A 20062-nucleotide genomic window follows, 5' to 3' on the forward strand; every position below is an offset into this window, starting at 1 on the left:
TGTTATAAACATGTGTGAGCTTATATCACTGTGGTATAATACTTTTAATTCTTTTGGAAAGATACCCAGCAGGGGAATAGCTGAGTCAAATGGGACTTCTAATCCTAGTTGTTTGAGGAGTCTCCATATTGATTTCCACAGTGGTCGCACCAGTCTGCACTCCCACCAACAATGAAGAAGGGTTCCTTTTTCCCCACAACCCTGCCAACATTTGTTATTGGTTGATTTCTTGATAGTGGCCATTCTTCCTGGGGTGAGGTAGAATCTCAGTGTTGTTTTCAACTGCATCTCGAATGACCAGTAACGTTAAACATTTTTCATGTGTTTATTTGCTTTTACTTCTTTGTTTGAGAAATGTCTGTTTATTTCAGATGCCCATTTTTGAATTGGGTATAAATTTGGGGGGTATAAATTTGATTTTTTTGAGTTCTTTATATATTCTGGATACTGGACCTTTGACTGAGGAAAAGCTGGTAAAAATTTTTTCACACATTGTAGGTTGTCTCTTACCTCTGTTGGTGGTTTCTCTTGCAGTGCAGAAGCTTTTTAAAAAGATGAGATATATTTTTCTTTAGTACTGTGGTAAATAGGCCACCCATCAAAACCATGTTAATGACTAGTTTTTGGTCTTCCTAGGAAGTATGTTAATTCCTTTTATTATTCAAACATCTTTACACTAGAACAGGAATTTGCTCTCGGTTATAAAGTTTCAAAGCAGTTGTAATAAATACATATATTGAGTTCATTTTAATATTAGAGGTTTTAAAAACTGTCTTGAAAATGCCTCTTTAATAACTGGCCTTAAAGTAATATTTTTAAAGGAATGTACCACTTACTACATTTTTGTAATGTTTATTAAACTTTTAATCATTTTTGATCCATAACAGTAAGACTAATTCTCTGCAAGCCTTTCATAAGAAGAGAAACGAGGTATATATACTATTTGTTTTGCCTTTTCAGCTAGTTATAGTCAGCAGACTGGACCCCAACAAGCTCAGCAGTTCCAGGGATATGGCCAGCAACCAACTTCCCAGGCACCAGCTCCTGCCTTCTCTGGTCAACCTCAACAACTGTCTGCTCAACCACCACAACAATATCAGGCGAGCAGTTATCCTCAACAAACTTATACTACCCAAACATCTCAGCCTGCTAATTACACTGTGGCCCCTGCCTCTCAGGCTGGAATGGCTCCAAGCCAACCAGGGGCTTATCAACCACGACCAGGTTTTACTCCACCTCCAGGAAGTACCATGGCCCCTCCTCCAAGTGGGCCAAATCCTTATGCACGCAATCGTCCTGCCTTTAGTCAGGGCTATACCCAGCCTGGACCTGGTTATCGATAAGGAGGTTCAGCTGATGAAATGAGCTGTTTGCCTCCCAAGACTCCAATACTATTTTATTTTAATTTGTATTGAAGTTCAGAAATTAAAAAAGCAGAGCATTTTTTTAATGGTATCATTGTTGATGTTAATTGAAAGTAAAATTTGCTGGAACTCAAAAAAGACCAAAATGAAAATTTTTCCTCCCCTGCTTAAAAATTTAGCAGCTTTCTAGTTATTTTGAAACACTACTCTTACATGTGTGTAAAGTGATTGGCTTTCTAGCTTCTTTTGTCCAGAGGATATTAAAATGCTAGGTTGAGGTTTAGCCAACTTGGCTTTACTTGGCTTTTTACTGTTAACCTGATGTACTAAAGTAGAACCCTTTGAGATGACTAGATACTGTATAAAATGTAACATTGATAGGTTAATAAAAGTGATTGAATCCATTAATTGTCTTGTAATTTAATCTAATCATTAAATGAGAAAAATCATATTTTACAGAAATTTTTGTTAATGTTTGTTCTTAAAGAGATATACAAATATTTACAGATTTCTATTCAGAGAAATAGTGCCATGTGGTTTTTGTACTGATTTTGAAAGAAATGCATTTAACAGTCATTGGTTTAAACCTTAAAATAGATTTCACAGGAAGGGAGCTTAATTGAGGATTTAAGCACAATAAATACTCTTACAAAGATGTAAGGGGGTTTAGTAGATCCTAACTTTGTGATTTTCTTAGAGAGGTAAAGGTAAGTTTACATACAGGTGAAACATTCAGAAAATTTTTTAAAAACCTCATTCTTAAAAAAATTACATCTCTTTATTGAAGAATTTATACTTAACTTGAAAATTACAAATTGTAGCATTGATAAAAGAGAACCATGTAGGGCTGGGGATTTAGCTCAGTGGTTCGGTGGCCTGCCTTGTAATGGCAAAGACCCGAGTTTAATCCCCGGTACCAAAAAAAAAAAAAAAGAGAGAACCATGTTGTAAAATAAGCATAGGAAAAGGTCTTTCCATAATAAGGGTAACAATGTACCATTTCCATCTCCCTCTCCAGCATGAATAAAAACAATGCATTTTAATGAAAATGAGTCAGATTTTTATTACACCTTGAGTTAAAGAGAATTACAGAAACACCCTGATACATTCATTCATAGAGGTCTAATGTATAAATATTTTGCAAATAGCCATTTGTAAAATGGTAGGAATCATGTGGTGCATTATCTTTTCATGCTCAAACTTCACATTCAACCCGCATACAGTTTGATTAGAATCATAAAAACAACATTGGTTAAAAACAATTGGTTAAAGGGCTAGTTTGACAAAGTATATTCAGATACTAGTATACTTTTAAAGCAATATATCAGATTTGACCTCCGCTTTTAGTCAAAATGAAATTACTAATTCAAATTTTTTTAGTAATTGCTGATATTTCATGGAAATTTTCATTAGCATGAACATATACATGCCTCAGAAATCTGTTCAGCTGTTGCTAAAAAATTTGTTTAACTAAACATTAAGACCTGTTTTCCCCAGATACTTATGCTGAAGATAATTTGATCTAATAAGTTAAACTAAGTAGAGATTTAAGAAATTAACTCACCAGTAAGAAGCATACACATCAGTAAAAGTAAATATTTTTAAAAGTATATTATGTTTTTGATGTTAATTTTGTTATAAAAGTATCTCAAAACATCATTACAACAATGTGATAAATAATATACAAATGATCTCTTAAAATACCATGAATAGGGAGCCAGCTTCCCTAAAAATGTTATTCTGTTAAAATGTCAATATCTTCCTTTGTTAAAATGACTTTGTAAAAACTGATAAATATTCTCAGCAACCTTTTTCTTCTAAACACCTAATATTGTTGCTAGATTGCAGGCTTTAATACATAGTAAACAAAATTGTTTTAAATGGATGAGAAAATACCATAGTGGGGTGTTTTTGTTGGTTTGGTTTTTGAGGGATTTATTTTGGCCATATGAACCAGAAGTACTTGGAGCATGATTATAGCATCTACCATTTTCCAGGAATTGTAGTTCCACACTCATACCACTGGACATAATTGATCTGGGTGTGACCACCTATTTCTCCAAATTGGACAGGTTCTTGGCGAACTGCTCTGAAATAGCCTAAGAGAGAAAATAGTTGAGTTTTAACAGTTAGTATGCTACATTTTGTCCTATCTGTTCATAGACTGAAGGATGTTCTTGAGTGGCCGAAAAATCTTTGGGTAAAGCTCTTAAGTAAACTAGATGTCTTTCGTCAGGTATAATGGCTGCCTAAAATCAGAACCCCCAAATTCTTGACATTTGGCTTAGCAAGTTAAAATGGGATCGTCTATAGTACCTTAGAACAGTTTTGACTGCCCCATTAATAGGTTCAGTGATCTTTAGTTTTCTTTTGGTATGGTTAGTCTTTTTTTTGAAGTACCAGTGTGGGGTGAATATGTTGGTGCAAAGTCTAATCAAATAATTAAAAGTATTTAAAAAGCCTCTCGATTCTTCCTGAGCAATTTAGACAGTTAACTTACTCCTTCATTGCTTAAACAGAGATTAAATTAATTTTCAGTCTTTTTCAATCTTCATTACAGTGTTGGGTGCTAATGTGTATTTAGCAAATTATAGAAGTTATTCCTCAGTGAAATTATTACATTTCAATTATATTTATAAGACTTGTCTTCCATGTGTTATAATAAAATTTAAATTTTTTTAAGGAAGTAAAAGATAATGCAGGTGTGCTCCATATGAAGAAAAAACAAGTTAATACTTGAATGATTTAAGTTTGAGAAATACTGATTTTTAAGCTGTTTTTGCAAATACAGATTTGCTTAAAAGTAGATACATTTTTTTTTTGTTTGTTTGGTACTGGGAATTGAACTTGGGTCCTTGCGTTTACAAGGCAGGCAACCGAACCATTGTGTTAAATCCCCAGCCCAAAAGTAGATACATTTTTTTATGTCTATCACTAAGTTCCTGTTGAGAAAGTTTACTTTTTTCAAGCCAGATAATTAGAACAGTAGTTTTATAGAATTATTTTTAACTTGAGAACTTTTCCTACCTTATTTCTTGAGTTAACCTATAAAGCCCTCTTGCTTATGAGAAATATCAGAAAACATACCTTCTTTGGTGGGTAACTGATCAGAAAAGAGATGCTGTCCTGTGCGACCATCTAAAAATGAATCCACAAACTGACAGTGATCCTCTCCATGGCCCCTCTGATCGCCTATGTTATAAAATTTTCCTGAAGAAGCAGAAATTTGATGTATTACAATTCTGAAATAAATTTTTTCAAAGAATGATCTTTCCCATTCTTGTATATTTTCCCTTATTCTCTGTTAGCCACCAATGTCTCTTGACTGAACTATAGAATAGTCTTGCAACTGATGTCTCTGACTTCTTTCTTGTCTTTGTATATTATTTCTCCCCTCTCCTTTTTACAGATTAGTGATTTGTAAAAAAAAAATCCAACTAAGGTGACACCCCCTCCCCATTCTCAATAATTTTCTCTTGCAGGGCCCGGGATTTAGCTCAGTGGTTCCACCACCTGCCTTACAAGTGCAAGGTCTCAAGTTTGATACCTGGTACCAAAAACAATAATTTTCTCTAGCAGTCTCCTATTACACTAAGCATAAAACTTTATTTCAGAGCTCTATGAATTCTTTGGACCTGGCCAAAGGGTTTCTGCCTCAGGCCTCTGCAGTTTCTCTTTACCTCTGCATTTTTTCTTGCTAGAACTTTGGTTGGTTCCTCTCATAATTTTCTACTTAGCAGAAGTGATACCTTTATGGAAAGACATTCCCTAAAACCATTCTATCTAAAGGAGTTTCTAATTCCTCTTAAGTCATTCTCTTACCCTTCTTAAAACTGTCTTCAAAGCACCTGTATGAAATTCTAACTAACATATTTGTGTGTCTCCCTAAGTAAAGGGGAGATAGGTATCCTACTTGAAAGTGTCTTGTTTGCTACTTTGTTATCACCTACAACAGTGCCTGGCATAAAGTAGATAATACCATAAATTTTTGTTTGTTGTTTGGTTCTTTGGTTTTTGTTGTTGTTACTGTTGTTGTTTTTTGGTTTTGTTTTGTTTTGTTTTTAGACAGGGCCTCACTATGTAGTTGAGACTGACCTGGAACTCACTATATAGCCCAGGCTGCTGGTCTCTAACTCACAATGATCCTCCTGCCTCAGCCTCCTCTGAGTGCTGGGATTACAGGCATGCACCACCACATATGGCTACCATAAATATTTTTTAAATGAGTGAACCATCATCTTCCTAATGTTGGGGACAGCCTTGTATATTTTTTAAAAACTTTTGTGAATATAGGAGAAAAATTATAGACTATTGGGTATCAAGCAAGGAGCTAGAGCCCTTCTAGTATCTTAAAGATGCTGTATTTCTTCCACAACTATTGTTAGGTATAATCATTTTATTATCAATAGACTTTTTTTCTTTGGGTGGCTATAAAAAAAACAACTTGAATGTACTAGTACCTGTATATATAAATGTGCCATGACAGTACCGTGTCAGCCTGTGTTTTCATTTCTTTCTCAAAAAAAATTTTTTTTGTATTGGGGATCAAACTCTGGACCTTGTGCTTGCGAGGCAGGCATTGGCACCACTGAGCTAAATCCCCAGCAGCTGTCTAATAGCAGGCCTAAGTCCTTATCTTCTAGGATGAGACTGTAACTATTTCAATAACATTTTGCTTAGAGGACAGCTTAAGTAGAATGCTTACTCACCCTTTAGTGCCTGGAACTTCACAGAATTGGCCAGGGTAGAGAGTACAGTAATATAGCAAACATTCTCTGAAGGCAAAGGTTCAAAATAGGTTGCAGCCCTCCTTACCTGTAAGGGAGTCACTCAGGTAAATCTTGTATCTAAGAGAGTTGCACAGCTGCACGCCTACAAATTTTTTATACCATGTCCTTTTGACATATTGTTTGCCTTTGCATTCTGAGTAAGAGTCTGAGTTAAAGGGTCTTTCAGTCCAGATGGCATCTCTTCCTCCTGCATTAGGAGAAGACATGGTTTGAGTTTTCTGTCTGACTCTTAGATATTGAGCAGCTGTCTTCAGAGTTTTACAAAGCCAATCTGCAAAGTTCAATGCCAACTTGCTGATACTTACATTGTTTTCCAGTGCTAAGTATGGGAACCAAAAATAGCATGAAAGTTTAAACAAACTCAAGTTCCTGTCAACAGTGAGATAAATCTCAAAGCAGTATGTTTAGGTGCTGGATATAGACAAATTTAGGGACAAATTGGGGGGAGGGGGTTTGTGTGTGATTGTTTTGCAGAATAATATAATATTTAAACATGTTTCAGTGTGACACTGTTAAAAGAAATAAGGGTGTAATATCTTGAATTAATTAAAATCTGGACTGGCCTGGTACATGAGTGAAAGTAAGTTTCAAAGTATCTGACTTGCCCCTGCAATATCATAGCTTCTTAATATTCATCAAGTTATTCACACCTGATTGATTTCTGGGAAAGCTAATGGTAAAAAAGAAATAACCCAAACTCTACCATGTCGTTTTAGTTCAGTCCATTTAGAAAAGCATGTACTTAGAAAAAGAATAGAAAAGCATGTACTTGTTCTCACTAAGACAGGTACTTACCAGAAACTGGCTCGCTTACTCTTGGGTCAGCTAAGGAATAACACAAACAAAGAAATCAGCCATTATTAAAGTAAAATTTTTAGAGTCCTAAAATTCCAGTGGCATGATGGTGATTTAAGTTTTACTTGCAAAATGGTACATTCTTGCAAAAGACTGAATTTGAAAGTTTTCTTTGAAAAGGTCCTTCATTGAATAATTTCTCAGGTATTCGAAAATATCTTTTATATGAGGAGAAATGAGCCTTTGTTACTATTCTAGCCTTCAAGTTCAAGTCACCAAGATGCCATGAAGTGTAGCTGACATAAAAATTATGTAAATAATAATGCTGTACTTAACAGATGTATCTTTTTTTTCCCCCTTCAGTACTGGGGATTGAGCTCTGGACCTTATGCTTGTGAGGCATGCACGGTGCCACTGTGCTAAAAACACAACCCAAGGAGTCAGTGCTTGTACTTAGAGAATTTCACAAATGCCCTTTCCTGGTGTACTCAACTGATATTTTGATTCTAGGCATACTGGAGAACATTCATTCACTAGATTTTTTATTATAATTGTTTTTTTTAACTGATTTTTTTCTGGCATCAAAAGAAATGAGGAAATGCATAAGTGGTGTTGTCATGACAGTACCTTCATCAATTAGCTTTTTACCATAAATAGTTTTTTAGGAATTCCTGAAACTGAGTATGCAGAGTTTAGCTAGGTTTCAAAGAAACTCATACAAAATATTTCTCCCATTGGGTCCCTTTACATTTTGTTGGGGATTAATATCAATGTGATTACCTGATTCAGTACTGAATGCCACTGTGTTGCTGGCTGGGCCTTCACCAAGTGGATTTTTAGGTTTCACCTGGAATTCATAGCTATAGGGAGAAATAAAAATAATTGCATATTATTGGAGGGTAAGAAAGCAACATTCCCTCGATATACTGACATCTCTTTTGGTTCTATTTGAAAGTATGATTATAACATATGTTCTAGAGAAATAATGCTTTCTTAATTTTACTTTGTAAATACATTATCTTGTCTGATACTTTATACAAGAAAAACATTTTAAAGAGATGGCTGTCTTTTTCAAAGCACCAAACTAGAAAGAAATGGCCAAGTTGGTAGTAAGACCTAAGAAATACTTGGTGGACCCAAGCTAATTCCATCAGTGAGGCACCTTAACTTTCAAATATCTCTTCTATTTCCTGATGCAAAGAATTAGAATTACCTTAAACTTAGCTAGTGAACTTAGGTAGTGTTAGGTAGTATTTCTCATTTAAAATACCTGTGTCAGAACCAGGATAGGGTGGCAGTAGGGAAAGTTGGTTTAAAATGCAGATTTCCTGCCCTACCCCTGTCACTTGAAAAAGTTTATTTGTAAGGCTTTTGTATCTCCTGGAACTCAGATCTATGGATCACAGGAAGCCACAATGTTGAGTTAAGAAGCTTGCGAGTATTACTTTACATGGAGTCCAAGCACAACCACAGACTTTTCCTTGATAAACCATATTCACATTGACCAGGTACTTACCCCTTTATAAAGAAGCAAAATACAGATTCCTTGGAATTGTAAGTACTTGCGTTTCTATCGTTGGAAGTTATTCATTGACTTGTATAATACTTGACATTTTATTATAAGATATGTAAACTGAAAATTCTAAGAAACTCAGTTAAAGCACTTTGTCATTCGTCTCAAACTGAGTTCATGTCAACAGCAAACTTATCAGCAAAATAATCAGATTTCAAACCATCTTGAATCACCTAATAATACTCTGTGAGTCCCAGATTTGTACAATGTGTTTATAAAATAATTTACAGCTTTACATTAAATGAGAATGCAGAACACAAAAGAGATTTTATAAGTAAGTGAAAAACAAGGTTGACATTTCTCAGTTTGGTACAGATGGTACCAATTGAACAATAAAAGAATTTTCTGGGGTACAGGGAATCACTTGTTTGATCACTATGGCATTACATTATAACACTGCAAGAATGTAGTATAAGAAGATAGATACTAGTATTACAACAATGGCAACTGCTTTTGAAGCACTGTCAGAAGCATATACAATATGTAGAGTCTGCATGTACAATATCTAACAAATGTGATAATGACTATTTAATTTTCAGCTGAGAAAAATGAAGCTTATAACCATTGTACTATTACTATCATTGCTTTTCCAAAATTTAAAACTTAGTGAAATGGGGATTAAAACTTACCTTCCTAATAAGGCTTTTTAATGAATGAATGCAAGTGAAAACATTTTATAAACTGAACAATTGGTATAAGGGACCTCCATCATTTACCAAAAGAAAATACTGTTATGAAATACCTATGCCATTCATTTAAACAAAATACACACACACACACCCACACAAAGTGTTTTCACATAGAATATTTTCCAGATTCTCAGGGCCTCAGAACAAAGTAAAACCATAAAGAAAAAGAAAAATCTCACAAAACTGGTGAACTGAAAATGGAAGGAAAACAATGATAGGCATTTGGAGATGGATTCAGGTGGGAACACATTCCACTTTCATCCCAGACCACTGCCAACAGCCCTATGCCTTGGCCAAATCTGACTGCTGGAATCATCTGTACATCTTTTTATTTCAGCTACTTACACATAACCTCTATAGCATGAACACAAACATTTATAGACTACTTTTTTTGACAGCATTTTTTGCTACCTGACAAATTTTGAAATAATTTAAAAGTGTCCTTAATTAATATGAGGACATTCTTATCTAAACCCTAGATAAACATATTTCTGTGGAAAAATCTTTCCCTAAATGTACACTTTCTCACAAAATGAATGATACCATAAGTTTTTAATATCTCAAGAGGAAATAGTGATTCTACACAGAAAAGCACAGGATGATATTTAAAAATTTTAGCAAACAAATTTTTTTGAAATAAGTAAAATTAGAAGTTACACATTTGAAAACATTCTGCAAATACAGAGATACAAAATGAAAGCATATAAAGATATTGGAGGTTTATTCTAGAGAACACAGTATTCTACTAGTAGGAATTCTGGATGAGAAAATAGGAGGAAAGTATAGTAGACAATTGTTCCAGAAATTATACAGTATAAGAAATTTTCCAGAACTAAAAGATGTGTTTCCCAGTTGAAAAGGCCTACTTTGTATCCCCACAAAGGACTAACTAAAGCACTATAGAAGTTGCAAAATTTCAGAATAGTAAGATAAAAATCAAGGTTCTAAATACAGAACAAAACATTAGGTCCCATTCAAAGGTCCAGAATCAGAATGATACTTATTTGACTTTTTAACACAACAGTGGCAATTTGGAGGTAGGGGCGTATAAAGGAATACTGCCTTCAAAAGTCTTCATCATGATTTAATCCTAAAATCTGTTTTCAGCTGGACAGTACTTTCAAAGTAAAGCATGGGCTTTTAAAACATGTATAAACTAAAAAGTACTGTTTCCCATAACCTTCTCAAAGTTTGCTTCCCCAGAAGCCACAAAATAAGGAAATAAGGAAGACATACATATGGCAATTAGGGGATTTGCTGTGGTCAAAAGATGATCGTAAGGGATTCCAGAAGCATTACTATAGTACAGAAATCCAGAGACCAAAAAGACTTGAATATTTGGCTATTTTGAGATACATTCCATCTAGAATTACAGGTTTAATTAATTGATGAAATTAAGCTAAAACAAAAAATGTTTGCCTCAGGAAACAAAATTTAAGAATAGAAAGGAACTCTTTTTGTAGTGTTTGAGTTTTAATTTTCTACTGGCAATTATGATCAAGTGTTTAAGTGTGGTTTTTGTCACTACTACAAAATACCTGAGGCAGGTTTCTTTAAAGAAAAGAGGCTTATGGTTTTGGAGGTACAGGTCTAGGGGCCACATCTGCTGATGACATTCTTGTTAACAGGGTCCTAAGGTAGAACATAGTGTCACATGACAAGAGAAAGAGTGTGCTTGTTGGTGTTTCTTTTCCTCCATGTAAAGGAGGCCTTTACATGGGGGCCTCACCCCTAAAAATCTTATCTAATCCTGAACACTTTCCAAAGGTCCCACTTCTATAACACCAATGGATTTAATTTTCCATCTTCTCAATACCTCAATCATAGCAATTAAATTTCAGGATGTGTTTAGGGGTATAAGCAGAAACAAAACAAAACATTTATTAATGGAAAGAAATGAAAATTTAAAAGCCACTTATAAGACCCACTATATAGAAATGAATATCTAAACGGAGTACAATTCAGGTGAAAACAGCCCCATCAAGAACAAGTCAAGTATAACCTAACATCCCTCAGAATGCTATCCATAGTCTACCTGGATAGGTGTGAATCTCAACAGAAACAGTCTTCCCAGACATGCCTTGCAAGAGTTGATATTATCCAGTGGTCAAGTACATGGGCTCTGTAGGCAGAAAGATGAGCTCACAGCTTACTGATAGGTGATCTTAAGTATGTTAATGAACTTTTCTGAGTTGGTTTCTCCACATATATAAAAATAAGGCTAATAACACTATTTGTGAGCAAAGTATTGTCATTGTAACCTCACAAGGATATAAACATCTGTGAGGTTTGGATGAAGATTAAATGAGCTAATATAAATAAAAGTAAGATGCCTGATAAATAGTGATTATAAATGGTTCCTAGTAATGTACTGTATAGGACTTTTAAAAAAGGAGGTCTTATTGAAGAATTAAACTGCCATAAACCTCTCAAATGTAGAATTCTTTACTTTCAACCTACTTGCATTTTACTTAGTTATAAGAAGGCCACAGCCATTTAATTATTAGGAAGATTAAATTTTACTGGATAAATCTTTCTTCCTCTACCTCCTTACACTAAGAAAATGAAGTTAGAATTCAATGAAAAGTTGAGATGAAATTCTATAGTATTATCCTGAAAGGGAGAAGAATAAAGTGGAGAGTTTGAGACCAAGTTTGAAAGCAACTAAAAAAATCACCATGATAATACATCAATTAATTTAAAAGTGAAAGTCTAAGATTTCAGAAAGTTCAACCCATGGTTCATGAGCTAGACTGTCAGAGACAGGTGATTTCTATTGTGCAGGATCTAGTCTCAAAACTAATGTCTTCAAGGTGGGATGAGGTTGGGGCTCACTCACAGGTAGCCCTCAGGTACAGGTGGGAAGGATGCTTCTTTCTGTCATTCCTTCCTCCACTTTGCTCCTCTTTAGAACCTTTTCACTCTGTTCTTTCCCAAAATATAGAGGGCTGAATTATACTTTTCATTGTTTGATGAACTTTTCTTGTTACATAGTCCCTACTTGTTTAGAAAATTGGCTTAACAAAAGCCTTATCAACTCAGGCAGCCTGCTTTTTATATGTAGAAAGGCCACCCTGTAGCTGCCCATTGGTTTGACTTTTGATTTTACCTCTACTGTAGTCTTGAAATATTGAGCCCCAGTCAGGTGAGGTTTCCATCAAATGAAAAAAATGGGAAAGTGGAATAGGAAAAAATAAAAGAATAAGGGCCACTCAAAAAGTCTAGGGAAAAGTAGTCAATTATTTTGTGAAAGTGCATCTTCAAGGACATTGGAGGACAATAGTAAGCATTTCTGGATACCTAGAATGTGCAAAGTCATTATATAGATTTCAGAATACAGTTAAGGAGCAAGAGGGCAGAACTGAACGAAAAGGAGCACCAAAGAACCCTAAATTAGGATCACAGAACTAGGGGAGTGGCAAATGCCTATAATCCCATTTACTTGAAATGAAAGGCCGAAAGAAGCAACATAGCAAGACCCTCATTTCATAAACAAAATCAGAGTCAGAAGGAAGAACAGGAGCTTAGCAGTCATAAGAAATCGTAAACTAGCTGCCTGCTATGCCCCAAGAGATATTTATTTCTTGAGTCCCCCCATTTCTGTGAGGGACTAGAAATTCCAGAGTTGAGGTGCACTTCACTTCTGTAGTGTTGCCTGGCTTTCTCTCACTCTTCATACAGACTAAGGAAGTCAAGGGAAATGTAATAAAAAGTATACAGTTACATGAAAGGAAGAACTGATGTTTTTATAGACTAGCAAAGTTCTGTGCTCCTATTGAACTGCTCCTTTGCCTAATGAAATGTTGCTAAACTGAGCTATCAACTCAATTTTATCTTTAACAAGGGAGGAATTGCTTTTCTGTTTCCTGTACCTACAATAAAACTAAATAAATGCCTGATACTTTGGCAGCTTATTTTGCTTCTTTCTACAAAACCCACAACATGAGAAGAGACATTGAAAAGTTAATACAGAATTTCCAGAGACCAGAATTCCACAAAAACACTATGAAAATATTATAATGACTATTCCACATGCCTGTTTCCTTGGGCCAGATTTACAGTTTATAAAAAGTTGCTGCCTCTTTTCCAGCTAATCTTCAGTGCCAACATTTTATTTATTCAAACAACATAAACAAAGAATCCCAAACAACCATTACTGCCACTGTGGTAGATTTTAGTCCTACTGGAAGAATTGTTCTCCAAAATCCTTCCAAGCCAACAGAGGTCAATAAAAGTACTTGGGTAGATTAAGTGAATTTGATTTATCCTAATTACCAGACAGAGTAAATTTTCCATAGGAAATTGTTGGAGCATATAAAGGCTGGCACACACAATGGATTCTTCAGTTTTTCAGTAAAGGGAGGAGAAGTAGGCTTATTGGAACCAAATTGAGAGTTTAAAAGGCCTTTTTAGTGTCAATGATTATTGTGTCCATTAATGCTGTCAACCAACTCATCAGGAAGAACACAGCCCATCAACGCATTATCAAAATGTATGTTAAAACCAATTTCTCTGAAAACAGATTGCAAACTGCAGAAAGTCAAAAGAAGGTAGTTTACCTGCCTCCCAAGCGCAAGGTCCTGAGTTCAATCCCCAGTACCAAAAAAAAAAGAAGGTAGTTTACCCAGAAAATTTTGTTATGGGGCTCACAGAGGCTTTAGTTTTATTTTCAGTTCCACTTCTGTCAGACTTGGTCTGTGGCTTTAGCTATCATAGATTATGAGCTAGAAGAAACTTAGAGACCAGCACACTGCCTGTCCCTCTGTGCACTGGTGTAAGATTTATGGTTTGTTGTACCTTATCACTTCCTCTATTCACAGAATTAAAAATAACCAGATCTTGCAGAAAAAGTAGGTTGCTCCATATTGGAAAAGCCCTTCATAAGATTTTTCTTTTAGTTCAACAAGAACCTAAAGACAGAAAGGATTGGTGATCCTGGGTGATTGTGGGACAGGAGTAAAAGAAAATAAATGGAAACTAATTACTGTGAGTAGGTTAGGTAGGCACTGATTTATTTTGATAACAACACTTGCACATTTCTTCAAGGATGAAAGATGGATGCTCTAAAAACAGAGTTTGCCTTATGTTAACAGATTTCTTTTGTCTCACTTGACTGAAAGTTATGGCTCCTCTTCCCTGTGCACATATATGACCACAGCCCACTGCAGCTGCAGGCAGCCACTGTCCTGGCTGTGGACTTTATGTTGCCTTTGTAGGTGTACCCATGTCTCCAGAGCAATCAGGGTTCCATTGTCTATACACAGGAATACCTAATGCCTGGTGTGGAGCCAGACTCTCATTTTGGCAAAATAGCTACTGAAAGGCCCCTCGCTGTGGACTATTTTTGAGCTCCTGCAAAGTAGATAAAAACCTGGCTAAGTCTAAAAACATGCAAGAGAACATTGGCTTTCACTGTGACAAGGAAAAAGGAGCACAAATCTACTGTCATTTTGTTTTTGCAATAATGTGTGGTCATTTAGGATTTCTGGCCATAACCAGTCTATAAATCTTTAATGTCTACCTTGATTCTTCTGGGTTAACTGTTCAAACTCCAAGCTCTACTACACCCTTGTCAGTGTGTACACAGCAGTAATTATCCTTTTATACTTTTAGATATCACTTTTACCCCCAATCAGTCCAGTTGGTGGAAAAAATGTTACCAAGACAAATGATTTACATCTATCTCCAACTAATGGAACATAGCTATAGTAATTCTTTCAGAAGCATATTATCTTCCAATTTTTCAAGTAGAAAAGTCCAGAAGCTCAGCAGCTATAATTCAAAATTTGCATCTGTGCACTAAGACATGCTACTGTCTGTGGCATTCCTTTTGCCTAACACAATCACTCAGCTAGCTCTTCTCTACTCTTCTGTCAGTCTCATCCTAGATGCCGCCTTTTCCAGGACAGTTTTCCTACCTTCCCCAGACTCTGTGGAGCGCTGTTCACTCTGGACTTCTCTGTGACTTTTGGCATATTTCCACCAGTCTTCCACCACTCTATGTAGAATAGTGCATTTGGTTATCAGCTGCTTCTCTGCTAGCCTTGAGCTCCAGGGCAGGCATCATATGTACTTGTTTGTAGCCACAAGACAAGCACACTCCTGAGCATATCCTTGACACGTAATACATATTAGCTGACTGGAAAGCAAACCTTTCACAAACAAATTGACCTTAAGATTTCACCAGAAAAACTGTTCTACATTTTTATCATGAGCTAATGGCTACACTACGAAAAGTTCTGAGAACAGCCTGATCCAGCAAAGGAACACAATGCACATTTAGAAATTGGACACCTTTCATTAGAAATTGTACTGCACAAGCTACTTTTTATTAAGTGGGATAAAAAAACAGGAAACTAAAAAGAAAAACTATCCAAGTTTGTCAGCACACAAGAAGCTATTAAAAAGAAGAAATTATTTTTTTTCTTTTTTCCTAAAAATGTAGCAAAATTGGGCTCTTTCTCTCAATTTTGGTAAGGAAACCACCAGGACCATCAAGTGGGTTTTTACTAAAATATGTGCTTATTTTCGCCAACCTAAATCTTTTTAAGAAAATTAACAATTAACAAAAATTTCCATGTTACAATTCAAACTAAAAAAATGCAAAGAAACCACATTTGTGGTAGAAGTTATTTTTGCAACATAAGACTAAAGTTTATACACAGAAAATCTCCTTTTTCCTCAGAGGATTAGAAGAATTCCTGTATTGCTGGAGTTCGAATAGACTCCTCTGAGAGTCACTAATTTGATTCGGTCAACTAATAATAATGAGAGGTCTGAGAAGTGAATCAATGAAAAAAAGCCCTTCTTTTTCTCCAAGGCCCTTATTTTTCTCTCAATATTAAAATAAACTGAAAAAATATCATGTGTTGTAGATTTAAAAAGGAGTCACAAAACCATGCAGTATTATGAATAACCTGGTATTAATGTGTAAAAAGTTGTTTATTATAGAGCAATGTTAAAAATATCAAATCAGCTAGGTGTGGTCGCATATGCCTGTAATCACAGCCCTTTGGGAGGCTGAGGCAGGAATACTGAAAGTTCAAGCTCAGCCTGGACAGCTTAGTAACTGAGCAAGACCTTGACTTACACTAAAAAATTTAAAAAGGATGGGGATACAGCTCAGTACAAAGACCCTGGTTTCTATCCCAAGTAGAACTACCTCAAAAGAAAAGTGTGCAACTCCATTGTCAAAACTCTATTCTAAATTTTTCAATGATGAAATGTCCCAAAGCAAAGAATCTCTGTACCTGGAACCAGGATGTAGTTATTTAAAGTATTACTTACTACTAAAAACTACCTAAATTTTGTCACATGGCTTCCATTTCTTTGTCCTCTTTTACCACAAAAGCCAAATTCTTCAGTGCTTCAAATCTAATTTACATCCCCCACCAATAATTTGCATATTGTCAAAACATGTCTCCAGAGGTATTTAGAAAGCTAGAGTGAAACACAAACTCTTTTAACACAGCAAAGATGAAATAATTCTATTTCTTTTTCTTTTTCTTTTTTTTTCCTGCATCCTCAGAATAGCACTGGGGCTTACCTTGTGTCTGGTTTCAGATTTTCCACTGTGGAGAAAGTTTGATTTGTAATTTGAATGGACTTGTTCTTCCCGCTGAATGACCCATTTTCTCTGGATATAACTTCATATTCTGAAAAATGAAAACAAAAAGAATAATTGTCTTCATGTCCTAGTTGATGTAATGGCTTTTGAAGCTAATAGTATAATTATAGCCATTTAAATAAAAGTGTGCAATTGAAATTGCAGTTCTAGAGTCATATTGATCCTATATGTTATCAATATCCAGGTAGGAATGGTCACCCCAATTGTTAAAGTCCCCAAAACACTTTCAGAGTTGCTCACTGGCCATTTCTACTTTCCCTTTATCAGAGTACAGGAAGGCCTGGTAAAGACTAAGGACCCTCCTAAGTTGATTTGGATGTATAGTCTGTGATAATGTTAGGTGTAGTCTGCCACCACCAGAAAGCCCAGTTTGGGCAAAGCACTTTATGAGGAGTGATGCTTGTGTAGAAGCCATGTTTCCTAATCTATGGGGCTTTGTGATGCAGGCTGAGGGAAATGTCATAGAATATGAGGTACTGCTGTAAAAATTCGAGCTGTTTTTATTACATCAACAAATACCAGTTAACCAAATAATAAGCTATTTTTCTGTAGTTCATCATCTGGAGCTACAGAATTAGGAGGATTTTGTACCTATTGCTTATATAAGTTATGCTACCTAGATAATTTTCTTTGTGATAAAGGAAACTTGTCTCTTTAAAGTCTGCAAGTGTATATAAATTTCACTCAAAGGCATGTTTCTATGAAGTTCTAGGGCTCAACAAAAAAGACTCCGAATAAGATAATATAATATACAGACTTGTCAATTAATTTTCCCTGCTCTCCACTGAGATTTAAACTTAATGCATGTGACAAGATGATAGAAATGAAAAAAAAAAAAACAAAAAAAAAACCCAAAAAAACAAAACTACCACACTACTCAAATCACTTCCATTGATGCAAAGAAGTAAAAAAAAAGTTTGGCATCACATAAGCTGGAAAGATTGCAAAGAAGCCAGCAAGTTCTGTTAGGGACTTTTGCTACTGTACTGAGATAAATATTGGAAATAAAATGTAAACTATAAGTAAGGTAAACCCAAAATTCCCAATTTTAATTTAGGAAGGATTTTTTAATAGTTTATTTAAAAAACCCAAAAAGGAAAACAATCTTTTCAGAACAATTTAATATGATGATCTTTCTGAAAGGTTAAAATAAAGCAGGAAGATAGTGAACACTGTTTCTAGACACCATCACTGCAACTGCTAAAGTACCGGTGACTGATAATTAGCTAAGTAACTTATTCAGATTCCTGTTTGTTCCCAGCCTCCTTTCTCTCCCTTTGGCTCTTTATTCTAGAAAAGAATGGAAGGGGAGGGAGGGAAGATCAGTTGAAAACTGTCCATTTTATATGTTTTCCTCAGTTATAAAAAGACATTTGCTAGAAAAAAAAGAAGTAATTAAATTGAGTTTTTTAAAAAAAATGGAAACCACATGACTTAATGGAAAGATTCAAATCAAGCCACTTACCTTGAATTTAATTTCAATCTCCCCATTTGTAATATGCCAGTAATATCTCTTCATAGTATTGTTTTTGGGAATTAAAGCAGGAACATATGGAAGGCACCTAATACTGTGCATGATTTTGTTAAACCAGTGATACTTATTACTGTTGTTGCTTTTATTCTCTTTATCTCCAAGTTGTGTTTTAAAAATAGTTCACACAAATTTTTAAAGTTTCCAATAGGAAAGATGCATGCTGCTTAGTCACCAAAAGAACAATTTATATAAAATTCTAGTTAAGTATATATCAAATGAACCACCTTCAAATATATTTTGGCTTGAGGTATTCTGCATAAACTGTTTGATATTCCTTTTCATTATTAACCCAAAGATTTAGTATTTGAAACTAGTGGTGACTATCTTCTCTAATTTTTATTTGACACAAATCTTAAAAGTTAATGATATTTTCCCCTGGAAAATCAATTTTCAAAATGAATCTAGGAGTTTTCTTTAAAATTGAAAATATTTAGAATTCCTCACAAAATTCTAGCTTTTGAATATATGTATGCTTGTCTTGTGCTTTGTAAATTTATCTTCATTTTTAATTGGTCTGTTTTGTTTTGTTTATTTTTTGAGACAGAGACTCACTATGTAGTTCAGACTGGCTATGAACTTACTATGTAGCCCAGGTTAGCCCAAACTTTCAGCAATCCTCCTGTCTCAGTCTCCTGAGGGCTGAGATTTACAAGTGTGGGCCACCACACCTGGCCCATTTTTAATTCTTTAAAGTGATATCTTTCCATAAATCTACAAACATAAAGATTGGTTCTACTATTGGTCTACTGACAAACATTAATTCAACAGTTACTTGTATATTAAAATTCCCTGTTTTTTCCTTAGGATACATCAATAATGATGGAATTACTATTATAACAGATAAGGAAACAAGTTCACAGAGTTCATTTATGTGTCCAAGCTGCACATCAAAAATATAGCCAGTCTTTGGTATAAATCCACAGCAGCCCACTCTTGGAACATTGTGCAACAATTTATAACATGCTCTTAGAATATGGCAACAATTTATAATTAACCTAACTCTAAGTTGTTCAAGAACTGAAACTATGATCAACTTTTTACAGTACCTATTTCTACCTCCATATAGAAGGGACATGCAAAAACAACTGAATTGGAATATATTCACTGGAGGGAAATATGTGCCTGTCAGCTTAAAAAAAAAAGATCATTGACAGAAGTCAATTGCAGATATGAGGGCTACAGTTCATTCTCTTTATTTTCCTTAATCACTTACTACAACACCAGTTCCAGTGCCATAAAAATTAATTTCTATATTATCTAAGGTGTTGTTTTGTAGCAAACATATATGAAATCGTGGTATTTAATAAACACTAAAACAAAAATGGAAAAACTAGAGCAGAACATTAGGGTAAATGGTCTAATGCTGAAATATGGTTTAAGGGAACAACAGTTAAAGATGAACATTTCTATTTAAGAAATATTTGGGCTAAAGAGATGTGATCCTTGTCCATAAAAGTTCTTATAAGTCTTATATCCCATGAAAGATCCCAAGCATCCCATTAACATATAATAACATTATAACAGCCGTTAGTGACATGTATAAAGTATGATTAGATGTATAAAATATACTGCATTCATGATCCTTCAAGATTACACACATATAAATTTAAAAATTTATTTAAAATTCTTATTTAGAAAAGAAAATACTGTATATTTTAAAAGATAAAGCAAATATTATCCATGTAAATAT

The 20062-nt window shown here is 34.8% G+C and overlaps 2 protein-coding genes across 6 annotated transcripts in view; one reads left to right on the forward strand and one right to left on the reverse strand.

Annotated features, from left to right (window-relative positions):
* The window catches only part of Tfg (trafficking from ER to golgi regulator), a 29099-nt gene extending 27347 nt beyond the window's left edge, over positions 1-1752 (forward strand). Inside the window, exon 7 of one of the 2 annotated variants that reach the window (XM_010639624.3) lies at positions 961-1752. In XM_010639624.3, the coding sequence (XP_010637926.1) occupies positions 961-1343 (383 nt within the window). In that variant the 3' untranslated portion in view covers positions 1344-1752. The remainder of the gene's footprint in view (positions 1-960) is intronic. The other variant, XM_010639623.3, reaches the window with a different exon arrangement.
* Positions 1753-2278: 526 nt separating this feature from the next.
* Positions 2279-20062, reverse strand: part of Abi3bp (ABI family member 3 binding protein) — a 244480-nt gene continuing 226696 nt past the window's right edge. For all 4 annotated transcript variants that reach the window (XM_010639622.3, XM_033768043.1, XM_010639621.3 and 1 more), the window contains 6 exons: positions 16758-16866; positions 7730-7809; positions 6950-6979; positions 6180-6341; positions 4452-4574; positions 2279-3463 (listed from right to left, as the gene is read on the reverse strand). In XM_010639622.3, coding sequence (XP_010637924.1) covers positions 3348-3463; positions 4452-4574; positions 6180-6341; positions 6950-6979; positions 7730-7809; positions 16758-16866 — 620 coding nt within the window. In that variant the 3' untranslated portion in view covers positions 2279-3347. The remainder of the gene's footprint in view (positions 3464-4451; positions 4575-6179; positions 6342-6949; positions 6980-7729; positions 7810-16757; positions 16867-20062) is intronic.

Source organism: Fukomys damarensis, unplaced genomic scaffold, assembly GCF_012274545.1.
Source record: "Fukomys damarensis isolate Sample0158 unplaced genomic scaffold, DMR_v1.0_HiC HiC_scaffold_24, whole genome shotgun sequence".
In the NCBI taxonomy this organism is placed as follows: domain Eukaryota; kingdom Metazoa; phylum Chordata; class Mammalia; order Rodentia; family Bathyergidae; genus Fukomys; species Fukomys damarensis.